The sequence below is a fragment of the Olea europaea genome, chromosome 11, assembly GCF_002742605.1.
Source record: "Olea europaea var. sylvestris chromosome 11, O_europaea_v1, whole genome shotgun sequence".
Taxonomy (NCBI): domain Eukaryota; kingdom Viridiplantae; phylum Streptophyta; class Magnoliopsida; order Lamiales; family Oleaceae; genus Olea; species Olea europaea.
The window spans coordinates 37,075,583-37,097,003 of NC_036247.1; the positions used below are offsets into that span (position 1 = coordinate 37,075,583).

Here is a 21,421-nt window from a genome sequence, read left to right on the forward strand (position 1 = left end):
ATATATATATATTTTTTTTACAATGGAACTAAATTTTATGAATAATTGTAAAAGAAGATATCCTTTAAATTGACAGTTTACATGTAAAAAAAGTCAAACGACCATCAAAAAATATTTTTATTTCAACATTTTCCACGTGTAAAATTATACCAACCAAACACAATAATTTATAATTTCCAATAAAACAATTTTTAGCCAATTCGATTCCTTAGAATTCGTTTTCTTTCTACCCAAATTACATTTTTACAATCAAACGGACCCTAAAGTCTTTAACAATCGCTACAAGACATTCAATAATATATAGTGAACCTAACAGACGATACAGGAAATAAGAAAAGTTTTAGGACCTAAAAGTCAATTGATGAAACGTCATTCAAATGACGACAATTTCTTGATAGCTTTACATGGAGGAAACGAAGTGACACTGAACTAAAATACTTGCCACAACGACAAACTGTCATCCAAACAACCTGATAACTCTTATCTTCTAATGATGGCACACAATGCCAAATGTTAAAAGTACAGAGTAGTCCGTAGAACCTCTTATAAAAAAATAAAGGAAAGGAGTCCAACTCTTTGTTCCCAGCGGCAATTCGTAAAACACGGATATAGTGGTTAAAACTAGCATCTTGATATACAGGTACATGGGCTAAAAAATACTATGAACCTGCGATTACTTTGCTATCATGCAACCGGAGCTCAGGATAAAAAGATGTCGGACTGCTATCATGCCAAATGTTAATACTGCAGCTGATGTACCTCTATATCGAGGAATATTACGTGTCATCTCCACGTGTAGCCTCCTCGGCCTTGACCACCGTGGTTATACCCTCTTCCCCAGTTATATGGACCACGATAGTCACCATGTCGACCAGCATAGCCACTGCTGTAACCTGAATGAGATCTCTGTTGAATATTGCCGAAGATCTGCATAGACACAAAAGAAGAAAAATGTTAAGAATCTGTAAGAAAAACATTATGCCCGTCTTTCATATGAAAAGCTAGTGTATAACAATGCTCACGAACCTCAGTGTCATGTTTCATTCGCTCAGAAAAATGGTTCTGTCGGTTCCTAGCTCCATGGTTAATATGATTACGAGATATCGTATCAAAGAAATCATCTTTGTTATATGCAGGCTGCAAACAGAGGCATCTAATGATTACACTCTATGTTGAAGAAAAGTCGGGGATCTAATGCACAGTTTAAAACTTAGGTTTTGTTTTATCACTTACACAGTGCACAAACAATAGCAGAACCTTGAAACCGTACCTTGGGATCACCGGTGGGAACCAAGCCAAGAGTGATCTTCGCCCCCTGGATTCTGTCCATTTACCACATTATGCTGAATCCTCTCTACATTCTCTCTCTGATTTGCTTTTCCAAGATAACCCCACATCTCGTCCTTTTTGAACTTCTCATTCATGGCTTCAAAATCAAATTCTTCGGTGAACTGAGAAAGGTGTTGCGACTGCAAATAATCCAAACCAAACTTTTACGACACAAATAGTTATAAATTACTACTAGCAACAGACTTTAATCTTAAGAAAAAGGTAACCTGGGAAATAAAGACCAAAAGCAAGTGAAATGACAAAATTTCAAACTTTGAATTAAGAGGTGAGTTTTACTGTTCAAATCAACTAGGAGAAAGATTTCATCAAATAAGAAAAACATAATAAATGCAATCGGTGTCAAATTTTAACCTGTATGAGTATTGCACAATTAATATAGAGATAGGATCATCAAAATATCCAACAAATATAGATATAGTAGCATTATGTCACATTACGCTGCCATAGAAAATAACAAGAAAAATTCAAGCGCTCTACTGGAGAGAGAGAAGGACCCATTGATGCATCCTCTATCAAGCTGAGCGAAAGAATAAGACAAATGCAACTGGCACATGGACAGATATGAACATATTGTCCAAGTGTTTTAAAAAATTGATATAAAGTTATAAAGAACCCAATCCTCCAATATTTTCTACTTCATCAATGGATAATAACTCTAAATAAATAGGAAATGGAACAGCGAAGGGAAGGGAAGTAGAAGGAACAATAGAAATAACTGGAAATGCCAATTGAACCTTAATTAGCAGAAACCTGAAGTAAATGACACTTGACCAGTAATTTGAACACACATACATACACTATATACATATATATAAAGAGAAGGGCAACTCCAATGAACCTGTTGGGAAGATGGCGGGAATTGCAAAAGAGGTGGTTGAGCTGCTGGAGTAGTAACTGAGCTTAAGGAATTCAAAGAAATTGAACCCGGAGCACCCACATCTTTCTGATCTGGGTATAACTTCTGCATCTGAGAAATTTCAGGTACTCTGGGCTGTGACAGTTGATTTGGAGTTACCATAGCTGGTGGTTGGTTTAACAAGGGGACTGACGTTGAATGTAGAACAAAAGACGTGTAAGGTGGAAAACCTTGAATTGGAAGCAATGTTACAGGATCAGGAACTACATTATTTTAACCACACGTCCAATAAAATAATAATAATAATAAATAAATAACACACCACCACCACTTTCCAAAAAATCACTTCTTAAAAAATCTTAATCAAATAACGCTTAATCATTAGAAAGGACAAGAATAGTACGTTGTAAGGCAAGCAGGGCTTAAAAATAATGGGCGGGAAAAAAAAAAATTGGAAAACGAAAACGAAAACCACAAATTTTGTGCTAAATTATGTAACCAGTAAACTCGAAAATCAGTGTCCGTAATTAGGTCAATTAGATTAACTTGAAAAAAAAAAAAATAATAAATAATAATAATAATAATAATAATAATAATAAAATCACGTCACATCCAATACATGTACAAAAAACAAAATAGAGTCCCCAAACAGTATGCTTCGAAAGTTCCGGTTTCAAAAGGATAGTTTACTAAAAGAGTATTTATGTACACGAACAAATATATACACATATAGCATAAAAATTCAAGAAATGAACAAGGATACAGAAATAACACAAATGTATACATAAATAAATATAAATGATACTCAAATTATTGAGAAACAAAAACGACGTCGTAACTTACCGCTTTTTAGGCCGAGGGTGGAGTCTTGGGGGTTGAGGTGGTAGAGAACGCCCTCATATCGGATCTCATACTTAGATGTGAGGCTTATGAAACTTCCAATGTACGAATCCGCCGGTGAAGGCGTCGTTTCATTGTTTCTGTCGATGCTAGAGGATTCATTCGCCATCAATAACCTCGAATCGAAACAGAGGAAAATGAAAAAGGAAAAATTACAGGGGAGATTGAATTCTTATAAAAGCGCTTTGTGTAGTGTGTGCGAAAATAAGACTCGGAGTTTTGGGGGTATTTGATGAAGTGGTTGCAGAATTTGGGGGGAAGTACGTAAGGGTTTGGAGTTATTCGTTGCATTTTTTCTGTTTTATCGTCGATTCTGAATGAGAAAATGACACATTCACACTGTAAAAAAACCTGTACAACATTTCCCTGTGCACCAAGCACATCTCATGGATTAGAGCGTTTGGGCCGAAGTTGAAGACAACACAGACAAGTGATGTAAAAACGAGGAGAATGGAGTTTTGGTATTTTCAATTATGTTGGTGTAATCGTGTTTAATGTTAGATATTTTTCATCATTTTACATGTGTTTAAATTTTTGTTTTGCGAATGATTTGCCGCCAGGATTAATGTTTGCCGTTGCGCAACGGTGTTCGACCTGTTCATTTTTATTTTCAAAAGGTTTTTGAATAGGAGCATCTGTTCATTTTTAACAGTCACTTTCAAGGGATACACCTATTCAAACAGTTGCCTCAGTGTCTATAAATTCTGGGCGAATTCTCATTTGCAAACACATCAAACAATTTATTTTTCCTTCTTTCTCTTGGCTCAATCAGTTATATTCGAGTGTTTTCTTGGTTTGATCAAATAGTCACAATTTGAATCAAACACCTCCATTGTATTCTGAGAGAGATTTTCTATTATACCCCGTTGTGACTTTGTTAAATAGGGGAGAAACATCTCTTAAAAGATAACGTTTCATTTCGTACCTTGGAGTTCATTAACATATTCAGATTTCCCTACATTATTATCAACATTTAAGACCCCTATCGTTTTCCATTAATCTAAGAATTAGAATGAAAAATATACTCATTAACAGTCCCATACAAAAGATAGAAATTCAAATGATAGTTTGATGTTATGGACAACGGTCATATTTTTCATTATAATTATCAAATAATGGAAAACAAACAAGTACTAAATGGAAAAATCTATGTACATGTTGGGTTCCGATTTTTTTGGATGAAATCAATTTTTTTTCGTGGTTACTTTTCTAACTCGATCATCGTTTTTGACTTCTTCTCTAACGAGAGAGATCACTTTTCTCTTTAACAATTAAAAATTCAATTTTCATAATTATTATCAAACAAGTCCTCGAGTGAAAATTTGACATTTTTCATAAAAAATAAATGCAATCGAACACATTCTTACATTCCCACCTACAAACTCTATGGTTCTTGTGTAGCTTCTAAATCCACGTTACTTTTTATTAGAAATTGTGAATGCAAAATGTCATTACATTGAAGGTTCACTGTGCAAAATATCCATACTTTGCATTTTTTTACATTAACCCCTATTCTCACCTTTTATTGTGGAGATTATTATTTTCATTCAATTTTCTCAATAAAATGTTGTAAAATAATGAATGTGCATTCCTATTTAAATAAAATAAAAATAGAATAAAAACTAATTTCAATAATACTCCCAAAATTTTAAAAAATGTGCAATCGAGTCACTAATAAATTATTAAAAAATTAGGAGGGGAAAAAACCAATCTTAGGGAGTGTTTGAACCACATTATTTTGGTAATAATGCATTATTGAATAGTGTATTGATGAAAAATGTGTGGTTAAAAAATAAAAAAAAAAATTGATCTGCGTATAATATTATTTTATTGAAGAATGTGTGGTTGAAATAATATAAAATCACTATTTAAAAATATATTTTTTTAGAATAATGTGGCTCAAACGGGCCCTACCGCCAACACCAACTTTTTCCCCATCCAATCCCACATTTTTCCCCTCAATTTCACACTCAAATTATCGACTAATTCTACTCAAATTAATTCAATTTCTACACGATTCAACCAATATCAAGAACCAGGGGTAAGGATGGTGAAATACAAAAGTGGTTGGAATCTGCACTCCTTCAAAGAGAAAAAGCAATAGATTTCCAAGAAAATGTGCTTCTCTTCCCCACCCCACCCCCCCTCCGGCGGCGGGGTGAAAATATTTAAGCACTATTCCAACAATCGAATTTCCAAGTCTCAGATCCAAACATGAAACTAAACAAAACCTAACAAAAATCAGTAGGCTAATCAATTGGATTTGGGATCTGGCATAGGGAAGAGCCAGCGTCGACAAGAAGCCTAAGAACTTCTGAAGGAGTAGTTATTCGAAGGCAGGAATAGCTTGAATGGCCAATGAGGTGGAGAAAGAAAGGGTGCTGAATGATGATGAGCGGTGTAGGGTGAATGCAAGCATTGAAATGGAGAGAGATCCAATGAAGTGCTTATGGTGGATAGGAATGTGGTTGATGATGAGGACAAGTCAAAAAAATCGATCCAATTTGGCTGGATTTAAGGCTCGAGGTGGTTTTAAAGTGGATTCCGAGGTTGTGAAAGAAATTCAGGTTCAATTTGAACGAGCTTCAAAGTCGGGAAGTGAGCTTTCTGAGTTGCTTGAGTTCGGAAAGCTTCCCTATAAAAACAAGCGTGGTGGCTGTAATGGCAAATATTTGATTTTATTTCCTTTGCAATATTTTTAGGGTTTAGGGCTAAATGTCCTAGTTATATCAGCTCTCCATAATGAAAATTTCTTCATGTGGTTGTATGCAAAGAATTAATGGGTGTATAATGAATTCATATATTAGTCGATAATTTGAGTGTGAAATTGAGGGGGAAAGGTGGGATTGGATTGTAACGACCCTGGTCTCTGTATCCAAGTCGTTAGTTTACGTATTATTCGCTTTGATTGGGCCTTTCGCCTGTCCAATTGGTACCAGTTGTAAAGTCCCAAAAATTTGCATGTACTAGAATTTATTTAATTTCATACTATATTTTAAATTTGGAAAGTTAGGGGACTAAAATGATAAATACAATAAATTCAATTTTAATTAGGTCAAATATTTAAATATAGATAGAGTAATGATAAATATATCAATATTGTACTCGTTGGATAACTCGTAATTAATTATGTATATTAGGCCCAAGAAAAAATCAATTCGAATAAATAAGCTTCAATATATTTCAGTTTGAAAAAGGTAGATGAAAACTAATTTTACAATTTAATTTTAACCTTTGATGAAAATGTACCTGACACATGTCACGTGTATGGAGTGTTTCATTTTTATTTTGATTTGGAGGTTGTTAGTGCACCAGTGTATCTTAGCCCTCGTTTAGACCCCATTTTCTAAAAATGAAAATGGGTGGAATAATTTATTTTTTTTTTTGAAAAAATGAGTGGTTGAAAAAGAATGAAAAGTTTTCGATTTACGTATAATATTATTTTATGGTTTCTAAAAATGAAAATGGGTGGAATAGTTTTTTTTTTTTAAATGAATGGTTGAAAAAGAATGAAAAGTTTTTGATTTACATATAATATTATTTTATAAAAGATTATGTGGTTAAAAATATGAGAGAGAAAAATGGAATGTAATATAATGAAATTTAATGGGGGTCAAACGGGGGCTTAAAATATAGATAGGTAGTTTTATTTTAAAATAATTTATTTGCCTAGGTTGTTGGGAGATGATAGTGATAGATTATCATGTGTTGATTAGATAGGGAAGAAATAGTGATTGTATAGAATTGAGACTCTTTATGGGGAAAAAACACGTTTTCTTTGAAAGACTTTTAGACCTATTAAAATTCAATATTCTCTTTCACCTTTAGACACCCATATACGGTGATAGCAGCAAAAAAAAAAAAAAAAATAATAATAATAATAATATATATATATATATATATATATAATAAGTTTGGAACGTGAATTAGAGTTTGTCTTCCAAAAACTGATTTATTACGAGATAGGATATTGAGGTGCAGTATTTTTCTATTCGGTTTAAATTTTTTTTTTTTCATGTTGACAAATTGCATACTCATAAAAGTTAAAGTTATGATGTGATATGCTATGATATAAATGATATGGTAATTTTGGTACTATGATATGAGCTCTTACCAGATTTAAAGATATGAGACGGTATAATTTTCTTATAGATGTTTTAAAATTTTTATAGGGGATCGCATTATTAATTTTATATCCTACTAAGTATTTCCATGTACTCGCCCTTTTTCCTACTCTTCACAGATTAAAACGAGTTGTTAGTTGGCGGGCGATGCGGTGGAGTTGTGATACCAGAAATTATGGAATTCAAAATAAATAAATTTTGAGTAACGTTACTATGAAATTTTATTTATTTATTTTTTTGGCGTTATTTCAATTTTATCTTCATGTTAAATTTGAAATTTAATATTTGGGACATGGTTCAGTTAATTGTGTTTTCCATATGCTTTATTTATTTAATAGATGGAATTAGAAAGATTTTTATGTAGAATGTTTGACATAATTTATTTAATTATGAAATAAAGGTTTTAGTAGAATATTGAGGTGTAGTGTATTCTATCCCGTTTGTTTTATTTTTCATATTGATGAATTATTATACTCATGAACGCTAAAATATATAAAAAGTAAATTTTAATATTATTGAATGTTAAAATGTAGATGTTGACGGAGCGACGATAAGTATATGAATATTGGGTCCGTTGAAAAGATCGTAATTTATCATACATGTTAGGCTCGAGAAAAAGTTAATCTGGATTAGCAGAACACGAGTTATTGAGGTTGAAAGATCTAGCTTTAAACTTATATATTAATTTATTATTTAATGAATCTAAAATTGTGATAGGCCACGTGTAGAATTCTTTGGTGATTGGTGATATATATATCTAACTTCTAATAAAAAGATGAATGAGGGTCTACTATTCATGTAATAGTAAATGAATCCAATTTTACTATGCATGATGTCATTTATTATTTTCCACTTTATTTATGTCAAACAAATGTTCTTCCACACATCATCCCACTAGCATTAAAAAAATAATTATGTCAAACAAATGTTCTTTCACATATCATGTCACTAGCATTAAAAAAATAATAATAATTTTAATAAATATAAACAGCCATGAGAAAAAAAAAACTCCTCGCACATGAGTTTTAAAAAAATAATAAATAAACTCTTCGCACAGTGTGAAGAGATGGCAAACCATGTTGGGAGTAAAAAATGAAGAAAAAAACTCTCCGCATAGTGCGGAGAGTTTCAACTCTCTGTACAGTGTAAAGTAAAAAAAAATATTTCGGCATAGTGCGGAGAGATGGCAAACATTAGGGCAAAACTCTCCGCATAGTGCGAAAATATGACATTCTGTGCGGACACTATTTTCACAAAGTGCGGACTTTCCATAAAGTGCGGAGTAAAAAAGGCAAAAAAAAAAAAAAAAAAAAAAAAAAACTCTTCGCACAGTGATTGCACGAATTTTGCATTTATTATATTTTTATTAGTGTATGAATTTTAGTTTTTTGGAAAGTTTTTGAAACAATATCTAAAAATATTTCCATGATATAAGAAAATAATTGTAAATTATTTTTACAATTGCATAACATTATTATGTCATCTAGGAAAAATATACTTGTATATTTCGTACTTGAATAAGAAATATACGATATTATACAAATTATTTTGTTTGTATTCTTTTATAATGTTGATATAATTGAGTTGAATGTGAAGATTATATTTCTAAATTTTGTATAATTCAATATTGAAAATTTGAAGATTGAGCATCATATTTATATGCATTTATATTTTGTACTTCATATATGTTTAATATTTATTTTATGCTTATATTGAAAAAATAAAAATCTAGAAATTTTTTTGAAATTTAGTTCAGTAAGTGAATATACAGTATTCTGTATTATCGGTATTTGTAAGTGTAAAAATCGATATATAAAAAATACAGTAAGCTGCAAATACGATAGGCAACATATACGATAAGTTGCAAATACGATAGGCAGCATATACGGTAAGCTGTAAATACGGTAAGGTGAAAATACAGTAAGTTGTTTGCAAATACGGTAATTTGTTTGCAAATACGGTAGCTGTATATAAGGTAAGCTGCATATATGGATTTATAATTTATTATAAATGTATAAAATTTATTTAATATTGAATTTCTTAAGTATTAAATATTGTAATTCAATATTATTTCCTTTTTTATAATTGTATTTCCGAGAATTAAAAAAAAATTGGTTATGAAATTGCTAAATTTTAAATTTGTCTTTTTGTTGAAGATAAAAATAATTTTTTTATGCTATTTGTAAAAAAAAAAAAAAATCTATTGTAATTATATTAGCGTAATAAGATTATTTATTATGCATTTTTATTTTTTGCATTTTGTGAAGAATTTTGTTTATGGTGATTGACAAATATTCTTCCACACACGCATCATGCCAACAACATTAAAAAATAATAATAATTTTAATATATATAGATTCCATGAGACAAAAAAAAATCTCCGCACATGAGAAAAAAACAAAAAAACTCCACAAATTATGGAGAGATGACAAACTATCTCTCCGCACAGTGTGAAGAGAAAAACAAAAACTTTCGCAACTTTATCTGCAAGTTCCAAGAGGCATTTTCTCAAACAACTTTTGAACAATGCATTGCACATTTTAATTCATGGCCTACAATTCAAAAGTATAATTTCATTGAAAATTGTATCTGCTTCTAATGTCCAAGAGCTGTTACCAAGCAAGTGTAAAATATTGAATTTGGATGGTACCCTAGAGCCTCTATTTGTGAAAGCAATGCCATGGTACTATCAATATCCCTTTCTTTGCACAACTCACATATTGTTTCATTGTATGAATCACAAGAAAGCTCGTTTCCAATACTGTAAATATTATTTGCATGCTCAGTAATTGAGCTGTGATTGAAATTTAAAAAAGATATGATTGATTTTGAGCCATGTTTTTTTACTCTGTTTCGTTGTATATACGAAAAATTTACAATCTTAATTTTTGACTTGTAATTAAGGAATTTGAAAACAACTCTCTGCACTGTGCGGAGAGTTTTTTTTCTCTGTACTGTGCGGAGAGTTGGTTTGTCATCTCTCCGAACTGTGTGAAAAGTTTTTTTTTACTTCGCACTGTGCGAAGAGTTTGTCAACTCTCCACACATGGTTTAACTCTCTCCGCACTTTTTTTAACTCCGCACATGATTCAATTCTCTATGCATTGTGCGGAGAGGTTTGCCATGGTGCGAACCAACTTTCCGCACCGTGTGAAGAGATTAACTCTCTTCACACAGTGCGTAGAGTTTTTTTTTTTTGCTCTCCGTAGTGTGCGAAGAGATTTTTTTTTACTCCACACATGGTTCAACTCTCTCTGCACTGTACGGAAATATTTTTTTCTCTCCACACATTTTTTTAATTTTTATTTTTACTCCGCACTTGATTCAACTCTCTCCGTACTGTGCGGGGAGTTTTTTTTTTCAATTTTACAATATTGAATTACATAAAATTTAGAAATATAATCTTCACATTCAATTCAATCATATCAACACTACCAAAGAATACAAGTAAAATAGTTTGTATATTTCTTATACAAGCATGAAATATATAAGCATATTTTTTCTAGATAACATACTGCTATGTAGTTGTAAAAATAATTTACAAGTATTTTCTTATATGATGAAATATTTTTAGATATTGCTTCAAAAAATTTTCAAAAAAACTAAAATTCATATACTAATTAAAATATAATAAATACAAAATTCGTGCAATGCACGTAGTAGGGACTAGTATATACATACACACAAAAGAAATGAAGTGAGAGAGAGAGAGAGAGAAAGATACTTTATAGATTTTAGTTTCAATTGGTTGGCCACGTGTAGGAAAGGTATTGCTTGTTGAGTGGTTGAGTTGGTTGATAAGATTTGGTCAATTATTTTATTTCCAAAAGTTCGTTTCCCAATTTTATCCATACTCCTATCCTACTACTACACGTTTCCCTAACTACACACCCACTTTATTAGACTAGATTATGAGGAATATATTTATAGATATATATCAAAAGAAGACATATGCATAAGCACACGGTTGTAGAGAAAGAAGAGTGTTGAAATCAAGTAAATTACATACTTCATATTTTATGCAGTGTAAAAGGAATATTATTTTATACCTTAAAATTTTTTTATAGATACTTATACCTGTAGTATTGGAATTTAAAATACGAAGTTAATTTCAAACAATATAAATTCTTCAAGCGACGAGAAGGATTTTTGGAGCATAATTTCTTCGGTTTTGTCTTCCAAAAATTAAAATGATCTAATAAGGTGGGATATCAAGGTGCAGTGTTTATGTCCCGTTTAATTTTTTTTTTTACGTGCTGATGAATTTTGTATTTATGAAATTTAAAGTCATGATATGAAATGATATGATATGAATGATATGGCCACTTCCAGTACCATGTTATGAGTTTTTACCGGATTTTAAAGATATGAGACGGTATGATATTCTAACACGTGTTTAAAATTATTATTCGGGATCGCACCAATAAAATTTTATATCTATTGAGTATTCTCATGTACTCACCCTTTTTTCTTGCACCTCACAGGTTAGATCGGGTCATGTCGGAGCATGGTGGTTTGATGGTGTTGTCGTGCCTCGTTTCGCTGGATAAAGACTTAATTTAGCACATAAATTTTATTTTCTTTTAAGTTATTACGGTAGACATTTTTTTAGGATAATAATAATAATAAATTCGTACATGTCTATTAGTAGATGAACATGTGTAGTTTGCTGTTTGGATAAAATTTGAATTAAAATATTATTTCTTCTAATGATTTTACTGTTTAGAAGTAACTGGTTACATTTTATTGTCTTAGATTAATTTTATATACGTGACCCTCCTAGAATTTATGAAAATATATATGGTCAAAATAATAATTCCATACTTGTCACATCACTTATTCATTGTCTCTTTTGGTATGCTATACGTAAATTCAAGATTTTAAACATAGTTGATTAATATTCATATATTAAATATATGTCTCATAGCTTGTGATGTGGTGTATGGATTTTTAATAAAGTAAAGCAACTTTTGGAAGTATTCTCTCATTTTTGGAGTAGTGTGCCAAGTCTTGAAGAAAGAGAAAAGCATGTTAACTTTAATTTGGAATTTTGTTTATTCTATGTATGAAATCCTGCCTATATATATACGGTAAATATAAAGAGAGCCAAATGACAATTATTACACATGTATAAAATGATTATGCATTTAATTCTTACTTTACAGATTAATCCTACGTGATCTTTCCAAATTTATACGTTAAAGATATGGCGTAGGAAAGTATTATTTTTTTCCTTTTAGGAAGTAATACATAAATTTTTTTTCTACGAATTACAGTAAATTGTCATTTTAAAATTTTGATAACGATTCAAATCTTAAATTTTTGGATCATTACAATTTGGTATTAGAGCAATTTGAGTCGTGATAATTTAGAGTCGCTAAGCAGTTTGGAATTTTAGGCAAAATTTTAATGGGTGTATAATGAATTCATATATTTGTCGATAATTTGAGTGTGAAATTGAGGGGGAAAGGTGGGATTGGATAGGAAAAAAGTTGGTGGTGGTGGAGGAGGAGGAAAAAGGAGAAGCAAAGAGATTTTTTTTCCTCCTAATTTTTTTGGGATTCGGTTGCACTTTTTAAAAATTTTTGGGAGTATGGTTTCAATTATTATTTTTATTTAAATAAGAAGATATATTTGTCATTTCACAAAATTTCATTGAGAAAATTGGATAAAAATGAATGGAAATGATGATTTTCGCAATGAAATGTGTAAATAGAGTTGAAATGCAAAAAGATATAAGGTTGTGAGACATTTTGCAGAACGAACTTCAAACATAAGGACATCTTGTGTCAATATTCGTGTAATATTATTTTATTTAAAAATGTGTGGTTGAATATAAGTTTTGAAAAAAATCTATTATTGGTTTATTGGCCAAAACAAGGACAAATTTTTATTTAAATAAAATTAAAAGTTCAAAAAATTATAAAAAATATAAATATAAATTCTAACTAAATAAATTAAAATTTGAAAAAATAAAAACTAAAATTCTAAAAAATAAAAAATTTAAAATAAAAAATATGAAAAAATAAAATTGTTAAAATTTATAGGGGAAAAAAAAAATAAAACACATGCAAAGCTCTTAATGATTATTTAGATACAATTTCTAAAAAAATTAAATGAACACAAATAAAATTATTGTCAGTTCACATCATTATTTTTTTTTTTTGATTTTCCATATTTTTAACTCAATTTATTATTTATTTTTATTTTACTTCTATAGCAAAAAATAAAATTATAAGATTAACCAATTTTAAAATATATACGTTACTAGATAATATATCAACATAAAACTCTTCTATTTTTATTGAATAATCAAGTTTTATGGAATAAAATGTCATAAAATATTTTTTTTCAAAATTTCATACAAAACTCATTTTTAATAATCTCAAAACAGATCCTCAAAACAAAAATTTGAAAATAAAATCAAAACCTAAAAGTGAAAATTACAAATTAAATGGACAATAAAGTGAGAATGTGTGATTAAAAAATTGAGAAAATTTTGAACAGAAGGTAAATCTTGATAATGTATAATTGAAAATAAATGAATATGTAGAAAAAGTAATTTTCAGTTTCACGTTTGAAACAAGGATAATTCTACATGTATATTATGATATTCATAAAGATGTCCATAATATATATGTTAAATTTCATGATTAAATGGTTGAAAAAATTGTTTTCCAATTCTACAATAATGTTATTCTGCTTGTAAATTATGAATTTCTTTATGAAACCATAATGTATATATAACGGTTGAAACAAATACTGGTATAAGAATATGCCAAGCAGTCTCCAACATGAATCCAGTCCTGTCCTTTTGCCGTATACACGCAAACTTCACACATCCCACTCGGACAGTGAGACACAACTGTTCTGAAACGTTTGATTTGGATTAAAATCTGAATTTAATTTGACTCAAAATTAAATAATCTACTAATTTTAATCCCACAAAAGATCCTCTGAAACCCTAAATCGTCGTGGTTCCGTCTCCCCCTCCCTCACCTCACCGTATGGTTGTAATGTTGTATGCTCGCTTGGCGCGTCTCCAAATAATTTTTTGATCTCGAGTTCGGTATGAATCGCTTCTGTTCCTTTTTTTTTTTTCTTTTAAATATTTTCTTCGTTAATTGATGCTAAAGAAGAGGCCTTTTGTGCATGTTGAAATCTCTCTGTTTTTTTCTGAACATGTTGTTGGCCTTAATTGTTGTAATCTTTTGATTTTTGCCTGAAATTTGTTCGTACACTGTATGAAAGAAAATTATGAGCTCATGGCTTTGTTATTTTGATCTCATAAGTGACCAGAGTTTTTCGTGTTATGGAGTATATAAATATTACTTTACATCTGATAAATTGTTGTTCATGTACCGCTCCAGTTTGATATTCCCAAATTTTATAATATAGATGGCCCAAGCCTTTCTCACGAAGGCTGCTAATTAGATTTGTCTTTTTCCCGTATTTAAATATCAAATCTTTTAAGCTAACATGAATCCAAATACCAGTACAAAGCTTTATTAACCAGTTTCGGTCTGTGTATATTCTATCATTAATCTGCAATTTGTTTTGTTTTTTCAAAACCATTTGCATCAGTAGGCCCCAACATATTGTTATGTACTTGTATATACTAATTTGAGATTCTTTGTTTCTTTTTTCTTCGTGCAGCTGTTGAATTTTGAGAAAAAAAATAAAAGTAAAAATAAAGAAGGGCGCAGATAAGAGGTAGAGAAAATGGGTCACTGTGTGCATCACTGCAATAATGCTTTTTGTAAGCTAATTCAAACCAATCCTTGTTTGCCCAGGCCAAATCTTTTTCATTGGTTTTCTTACCCTACATAAGTAACGTCAAACAAGAACTCGTTAAATTTGAATGAGCGATCTCAGCCTTTCACGTCAAGTCATGTGAAACTGCGAAGTGAGCTGGGTGGTGTTAAAAGTAGTGAGAATTTGACAAATGAGATTTTTTCAAGCGTGCAAAAAGTGGGTAAAAGAACAGATATCAAGAAGATTTTAATACTAGGAGCTGGGCCAATTGTCATTGGACAGGCTTGCGAGTTTGATTTTTCGGGCACACAAGCTTGTAAGGCCCTAAGAGAAGAGGGATATGAGGTTATCCTGATTAATTCGAATCCTGCAACTATAATGACTGATCCTGATATGGCAGACAGGACTTATATTGAGCCAATGACACCGGAATTAGTTGAGCAGGTGCTCAGGAAGGAGAGACCTGATGCTTTATTGCCTACAATGGGTGGGCAGACTGCCCTCAATCTTGCAGTAGCTTTGGCTGAGAGTGGTGTGCTGGAGAAGTATGGGGTTGAGTTAATTGGGGCAAAGCTTGAGGCAATCAAGAAAGCAGAGGATAGGGATTTGTTCAAGCAGGCGATGACGAACATTGGGATCAAGACGCCTCCTTCTGGAATTGGGACAACTCTTGAGGAGTGTATCAACATTGCCAATTCAATTGGGGAGTTCCCCTTGATTATCCGGCCGGCATTCACCCTAGGTGGGACCGGAGGTGGGATTGCTTACAACAAGGAGGAGTTTGAGCTGATTTGCAAGTCAGGACTTGCAGCTAGTTTGACTTCTCAGGTTTTGGTTGAGAAGTCTCTGTTGGGGTGGAAAGAGTACGAGCTCGAGGTTATGAGAGACTTGGCCGACAATGTGGTGATTATTTGCTCCATTGAAAATATTGACCCAATGGGAGTCCATACAGGGGACTCTATCACTGTTGCTCCTGCTCAGACCTTGACAGATAAGGAGTACCAACGGCTTAGGGATTACTCAATTGCTATTATCAGGGAAATTGGAGTTGAATGTGGTGGCTCAAATGTTCAGTTTGCTGTGAATCCCAATGATGGAGAGGTGATGGTAATTGAGATGAATCCTAGAGTCTCAAGATCATCAGCTTTGGCCTCGAAAGCTACTGGTTTTCCAATTGCTAAGATGGCTGCCAAGTTATCCGTTGGTTACTCATTAGATCAAATTCCGAATTATATCACAAAGAAAACACCGGCTAGTTTTGAGCCTTCTATAGATTATGTTGTAACCAAGGTAATATTCACCCTCATTTCACTTTTTCTTTTCAATTATTATATTTGATTTAATGTTTTAGATTCAATTACATATGATTTACAAAATTTCTTGAATTATTGAGACATTATCTATAACTCATTGTTCTGATGTTTAGCTATTTGATGTCGATAATTTAATTGTCTTTCCTCCAGCCTCTTTTTTTTTTTTTTTTTTTTTTTTTTTTTTTTTTTTTTTTTTTTTTTAATTTTAAAACTGGGAGGTGATATCTATATTCGCCATATGTGATATCAAAGGTTAGTCTTTCTAACTAGAAAATAAATGGGTAAAATAAGGTGAAGTTCCTATTCCTTCTGCCAGTATACAAACTTTAGCCCGCAAGTTCTCAAGATCCACTATGTGGTTTTCAAAGATGTTTCTTATAGCTGTTAGTTGGTATTTTGTAGTATTGGACTAATGTTTTAGAACCTGAACTTTCTTTTCTCATTTTGTTCAACTTGTATAGATAGGTAAGATGAAGATGGTTAAAATAGATGTATAGATGGGCAGACAGAAAAATAACACAATAGTAAAATGGACATAGAAAAATAAATTAAGAAAATAAAAGTCCACATGAGCCTTAGTGATGATGTCTAATTAACACAATTTTTTTAAATGTTTGGTACTACTTCTAGCAGGTTTGTTTAGATAGGATAACATTTTCTACTTCCATCACATATTTTATCCTCAGCAATTTGGTTGCTTATTTCTCGTGGCCATTAATGTGGCTTAGTAATTCTTTCTACTTATTATACCCTTGTTTGAGCCCCATTTTGGGTGGAAGAATGCATTTTGAATAGAAGATTGATGGAGAATTTATGGTTAAAAATTAAGGAAAAGTTTTGAATTTATCTATAACATTATTTTATTGAAAAATGTGTGGTTGAAAATAAGTTTTGAAAAAATGAATTCTTAGAGGAATGGGGCTCAAACAGAGGCTATATTTGTATAGGTTTGACGAATATTTTCTCTTTTTCTAAAATTCTTTAGATACCTCGGTTTGCTTTTGAGAAGTTTCCTGGCTCAGAGCCAATTTTGACTACCCAGATGAAGTCTGTTGGCGAATCCATGGCAGTGGGTCGAACATTCCAGGAGTCCTTTCAGAAAGCAGTACGCTCTTTGGAATGTGGCTATTCTGGATGGGGTTGTGCACAGGTCATGGAACTTGAGTGGGATTGGGACCAATTAAAATACGGTTTGCGAGTCCCTAGTCCAGATCGCATCCATGCTGTATATGCTTCAATGAAGAGGGGAATGAAGGTTGATGATATCCGTGAGTTGAGTTACATTGACAAATGGTTCCTCACTCAGCTTAAAGAACTTGTAGATGTAGAACAGTATCTTTTGGCTAGGAGTTTGTCACAATTGACAAAGGATGACTTCTGGGAAGTGAAAAAGAGAGGGTTTAGCGATAAACAGATAGCTTTCGCAAGAAAATCCACAGAGAAAGAAGTTCGTTCAAAGAGATTATCTTTAGGTATTAAACCTGCATATAAAAGAGTTGATACATGTGCTGCCGAGTTTGAGGCTGATACGCCTTACATGTACTCATCCTATGACTTTGAGTGCGAATCAGCTCCCACCGACAGGAAAAAGGTTCTGATCTTAGGCGGAGGGCCAAATAGGATAGGACAGGGAATTGAGTTTGACTATTGCTGCTGCCACGCATCCTTTGCCCTTCAGGTTTGAGTTTTCCCATGAATTGCATGTGGATACATATTGGTGGATCTTTTTGATGATATTGGACATGCATATAATATCTGTGAACATTTGAGCAATATTTTACAGAAGGCCTGCATGAATTAATCAATGTAACTGTACCTGTATATGATGTGGTTACATGAGCACACTTTTCATATATGGCGTAATTCTGCTTATTTCAGATAATGCAGTGAAATGAATGTCTAATTGAAGAAGAAATGAACTTAACTAGATACCGATGTAAGTTTAAGATTTTGAGCTTGTCATCTTATATTTTGCTTTAACCAAAGACAGTCAGAAATCCGGCTATCCAGTTCTAGAAGATCTTTCTTGTTTTTGCTCTCAAGCTTCTTATTTGTTATGTTTTCACGGCCTTGTAATGGAGGGTATATAACTTGCCGATACTTGTAGGTTAAACTGAATAAAAGAAGCTGTCTGACGTTTTGTAAAAGACACGTTTTCCTGTCCAATAATTGTGTATTGTTGGATGTAACATAAAGTTTGTGGATGAATACCAGTATATGTACTGAGTGAAACACTTGATTAGTTTTACCCATTCTCAATGATCAGCCATCATAGTGACTGTCTTAACACTTGCAAGTTAGAGATTACTACTACCTTCCCGAATACATGTGGATTGCATTATTTCAAACAAATACATGGTACTTCTTAGTTTAATGGTTTAAACACTGCTTAGACCATGTTTGGCTAAGCTATAAGCAGCTTATTTGCTGTCTTTTTTTCCGCAGTAAATGCATGCTTACTCCGAAGTAAGCCAAGAAACTGTGCTTACAAGCGTAGTCAAATATGAAGTCTTCAGTGATTTGATTTCTCTGCAAAGCTTGTGTGTGATTTAATCTGCACATGCTTTTACGTGTAAAGTTAACAATTTAGCATTTTTATAATAATTCACAAACACAGTTGTACTGTCGTATTTGATTTGAATTAGTGTGACTAAAAGTAGACTCAAATTCTCACGTGATGGTCAAAAGTTATAAGAGGTTTTATTAATATTTTGTATTTATTATGATACGTTGATTTCTTTTTTTATTCTTTAGCCACAGACTAGTGGTATCATGAGCTTATGATGTATTATTTGTCTGCATAACATAAGGTAATGGGACATAAAAACTACTAAATGCCAATAACTAAGAATATGATAAAATCAGTACATAATATCGCTGTATTTTATCCCATATTCTTTTATGAGCACGTGTAATAGTAATACGCACACTGACGACGTTATGTATTTTTTCCATTTTTGCATTTTGCTGCCAGACTTTTCAGTTACTTTTGTGGAAACTTTTAAATTATACTTGTACAAATGAAGCACGCTCGTTACATGGTTGGGGGAAGCACACCAGTTAGTACTCCTAAATGAGTTCTTTCTGTTTCATTTGTTGTTTTTTTCTTTTTTCTGATTTGAGAGCTATGTTTTTATTTGTTGATATAGGATGCAGGATATGAAACAATCATGATGAATTCCAATCCTGAAACAGTATCTACAGATTATGACACCAGTGACCGACTCTACTTTGAACCTCTTACAGTTGAGGATGTTTACAATATTATTGACTTGGAAGGACCTGATGGCATCATTGTGCAATTTGGAGGTCAAACTCCATTGAAACTTTCTCTACCAATTCAGCAGTACTTAGATGAGGGCAAGCCAAGGTGCCGAAGTGGTCATGGATTTGTTCTTATTTGGGGGACATCGCCGGATTCTATTGATGCTGCTGAGGATAGGGAGAGATTCAACACAATCTTGAAAGAATTAGAGATTGAACAGCCAAAAGGAGGAATTGCAAAGAGTGAAGAAGATGCTCTAGCAATTGCATCAGATATAGGTTACCCTGTTGTTGTCCGGCCTTCATATGTTTTGGGTGGTCGAGCAATGGAGATTGTTTATAGCGATGACAAACTTGTGACTTATCTTGAAACAGCTGTTGAGGTGGATCCAGTGCGTCCAGTTTTGATCGACAAATATTTATCTGATGCCATAGAGATAGATATAGATGCACTTGCTGACTTGCATGGTAATGTAGTGATCGGTGGCATAATGGAGCACATTGAACAGGCTGGAGTTCATTCAGGCGACTCAGCATGCATGCTTCCCACAAAAACCGTTTCTCCTTCATGCCTGGACACTATTAGGTCATGGACTACAAAATTGGCAAATAGGTTGAATGTGTGTGGACTCATGAACTGCCAATATGCCATTACAGCTTCTGGGGACGTTTTCTTGCTCGAGGCTAACCCCGTGCATCCAGGACAGTCCCTTTTGTTTCCAAGGCAATTGGCCACCCACTGGCTAAATATGCTTCCCTTGTCATGTCAGGGAAGTCCCTTCATGACCTGTCATTCACAAAAGAGATTATACCAAAATATGTCTCTGTGAAAGAAGCTGTTCTTCCATTTGACAAATTTCAAGGGGCAGATGTTCTTCTAGGTCCTGAGATGCGTAGCACAGGTGAGGTTATGGGTATCCATTACGAGTTATCAATTGCATTCGCAAAGGCACAAATAGCTGCAGGACAGAAGCCACCACTTTCAGGAACCCTCTTTCTGAGCTTAAATGATTTGACCAAGTCTCAACTTCCAACTATCGCCCGAGCTTTTCTGGGACTTGAATTCACAATCGTTGCAACCTCAGGGACAGCTTGTGTTCTTGAACTAGAAGGTTTACCAGTAGATCGATTACTGAAGATGCATGAAGGGCGACCTCATGCTGGGGACATGATAGCTAATGGGCAAATTCAGATGATGGTGATTACGAGTTCAGGTGACAGTTTTGACCAAATTGATGGACGGAAGCTAAGGAGGATGGCTCTTGCTTACAAGATTCCCATTATAACCACAGTTGCCGGCGCTTTAGCCACAGCTGAGGCAATTAAGAGCATGAAAAGCAAGGAGATTGAGATGTCAGCTCTTCAGAACTACTTCAGTCTTGATAAGGAAGAGGAGAGCAATAAAAATTTGCAATCAATCTCCTCCTCTCTTTAAGTAGTTACAACACTTGAGCAGAGTGTACGTGTTGGTGATGATGTTTTTATACTTGTATTGACCTTGTTGCCTCGATATCACTAGGTATTTGATATGGCCGTCAGAACTTAAATTAATTTGTTGGATATGACGCTTAAGTTTCTTTTTGCTAGAAAAAAAAATAATTAAACTGAAAATAATCCAAATTATATTGAAATGACTTTTATAATTTTTATTTTTATTTATTTATTTATTTTTTGATTCGAGTAATATTTAAAGAAAGGGAAAGAAAATAGAAATATCTGTCAACTAAACAGTAAAATAGAATGCATTTCAAGAATTAATTTTTTCTTCTATAAAAGGCCTTGACATTTGACCATGAGAAGATACTTTTAGCACTCATGTTATATGTGCAGAAATGATTGATAATTTTTTTGATAGATTG

At 32.6% G+C, this 21,421-nt stretch overlaps 2 protein-coding genes across 4 annotated transcripts; one reads left to right on the forward strand and one right to left on the reverse strand.

The window, feature by feature from the left end:
- Positions 1 to 358: 358 nt before the first annotated feature.
- Positions 359 to 3,642, reverse strand: LOC111404286 (decapping 5-like protein). Of its 3 annotated transcripts, XR_002704682.1 has the most exons (5): positions 3,050 to 3,642; positions 2,189 to 2,436; positions 1,271 to 1,469; positions 1,027 to 1,137; positions 359 to 927 (listed from the first exon to the last, which is right to left on the reverse strand). XR_002704682.1 is itself a non-coding variant. In XM_023033113.1 (4 exons), exons 2-4 carry the CDS (start codon positions 1,328 to 1,330, stop codon positions 784 to 786), a joined length of 315 nt encoding a protein of 104 aa, XP_022888881.1. In that variant the 5' UTR covers positions 1,331 to 1,469; positions 3,050 to 3,642; the 3' UTR covers positions 359 to 783. The 3 variants fall into 3 exon arrangements, 2 of the variants coding, with proteins under 2 accessions (XP_022888881.1, XP_022888880.1); XM_023033113.1 differs by lacking the exon at positions 2,189 to 2,436; XM_023033112.1 differs by lacking the exon at positions 1,027 to 1,137.
- Positions 3,643 to 15,060: 11,418 nt separating this feature from the next.
- Positions 15,061 to 21,185, forward strand: LOC111404287 (carbamoyl-phosphate synthase large chain, chloroplastic-like; the record flags this gene model as incomplete). Its single annotated transcript, XM_023033114.1, is given in 4 exon segments — positions 15,061 to 16,275; positions 17,284 to 17,976; positions 19,448 to 20,252; positions 20,255 to 21,185. Coding segments are annotated over 4 exon segments (3,456 nt in total), but the record flags the coding sequence as incomplete, so codon positions are not given.
- Between the last annotated feature and the right edge of the window lie 236 nt (positions 21,186 to 21,421).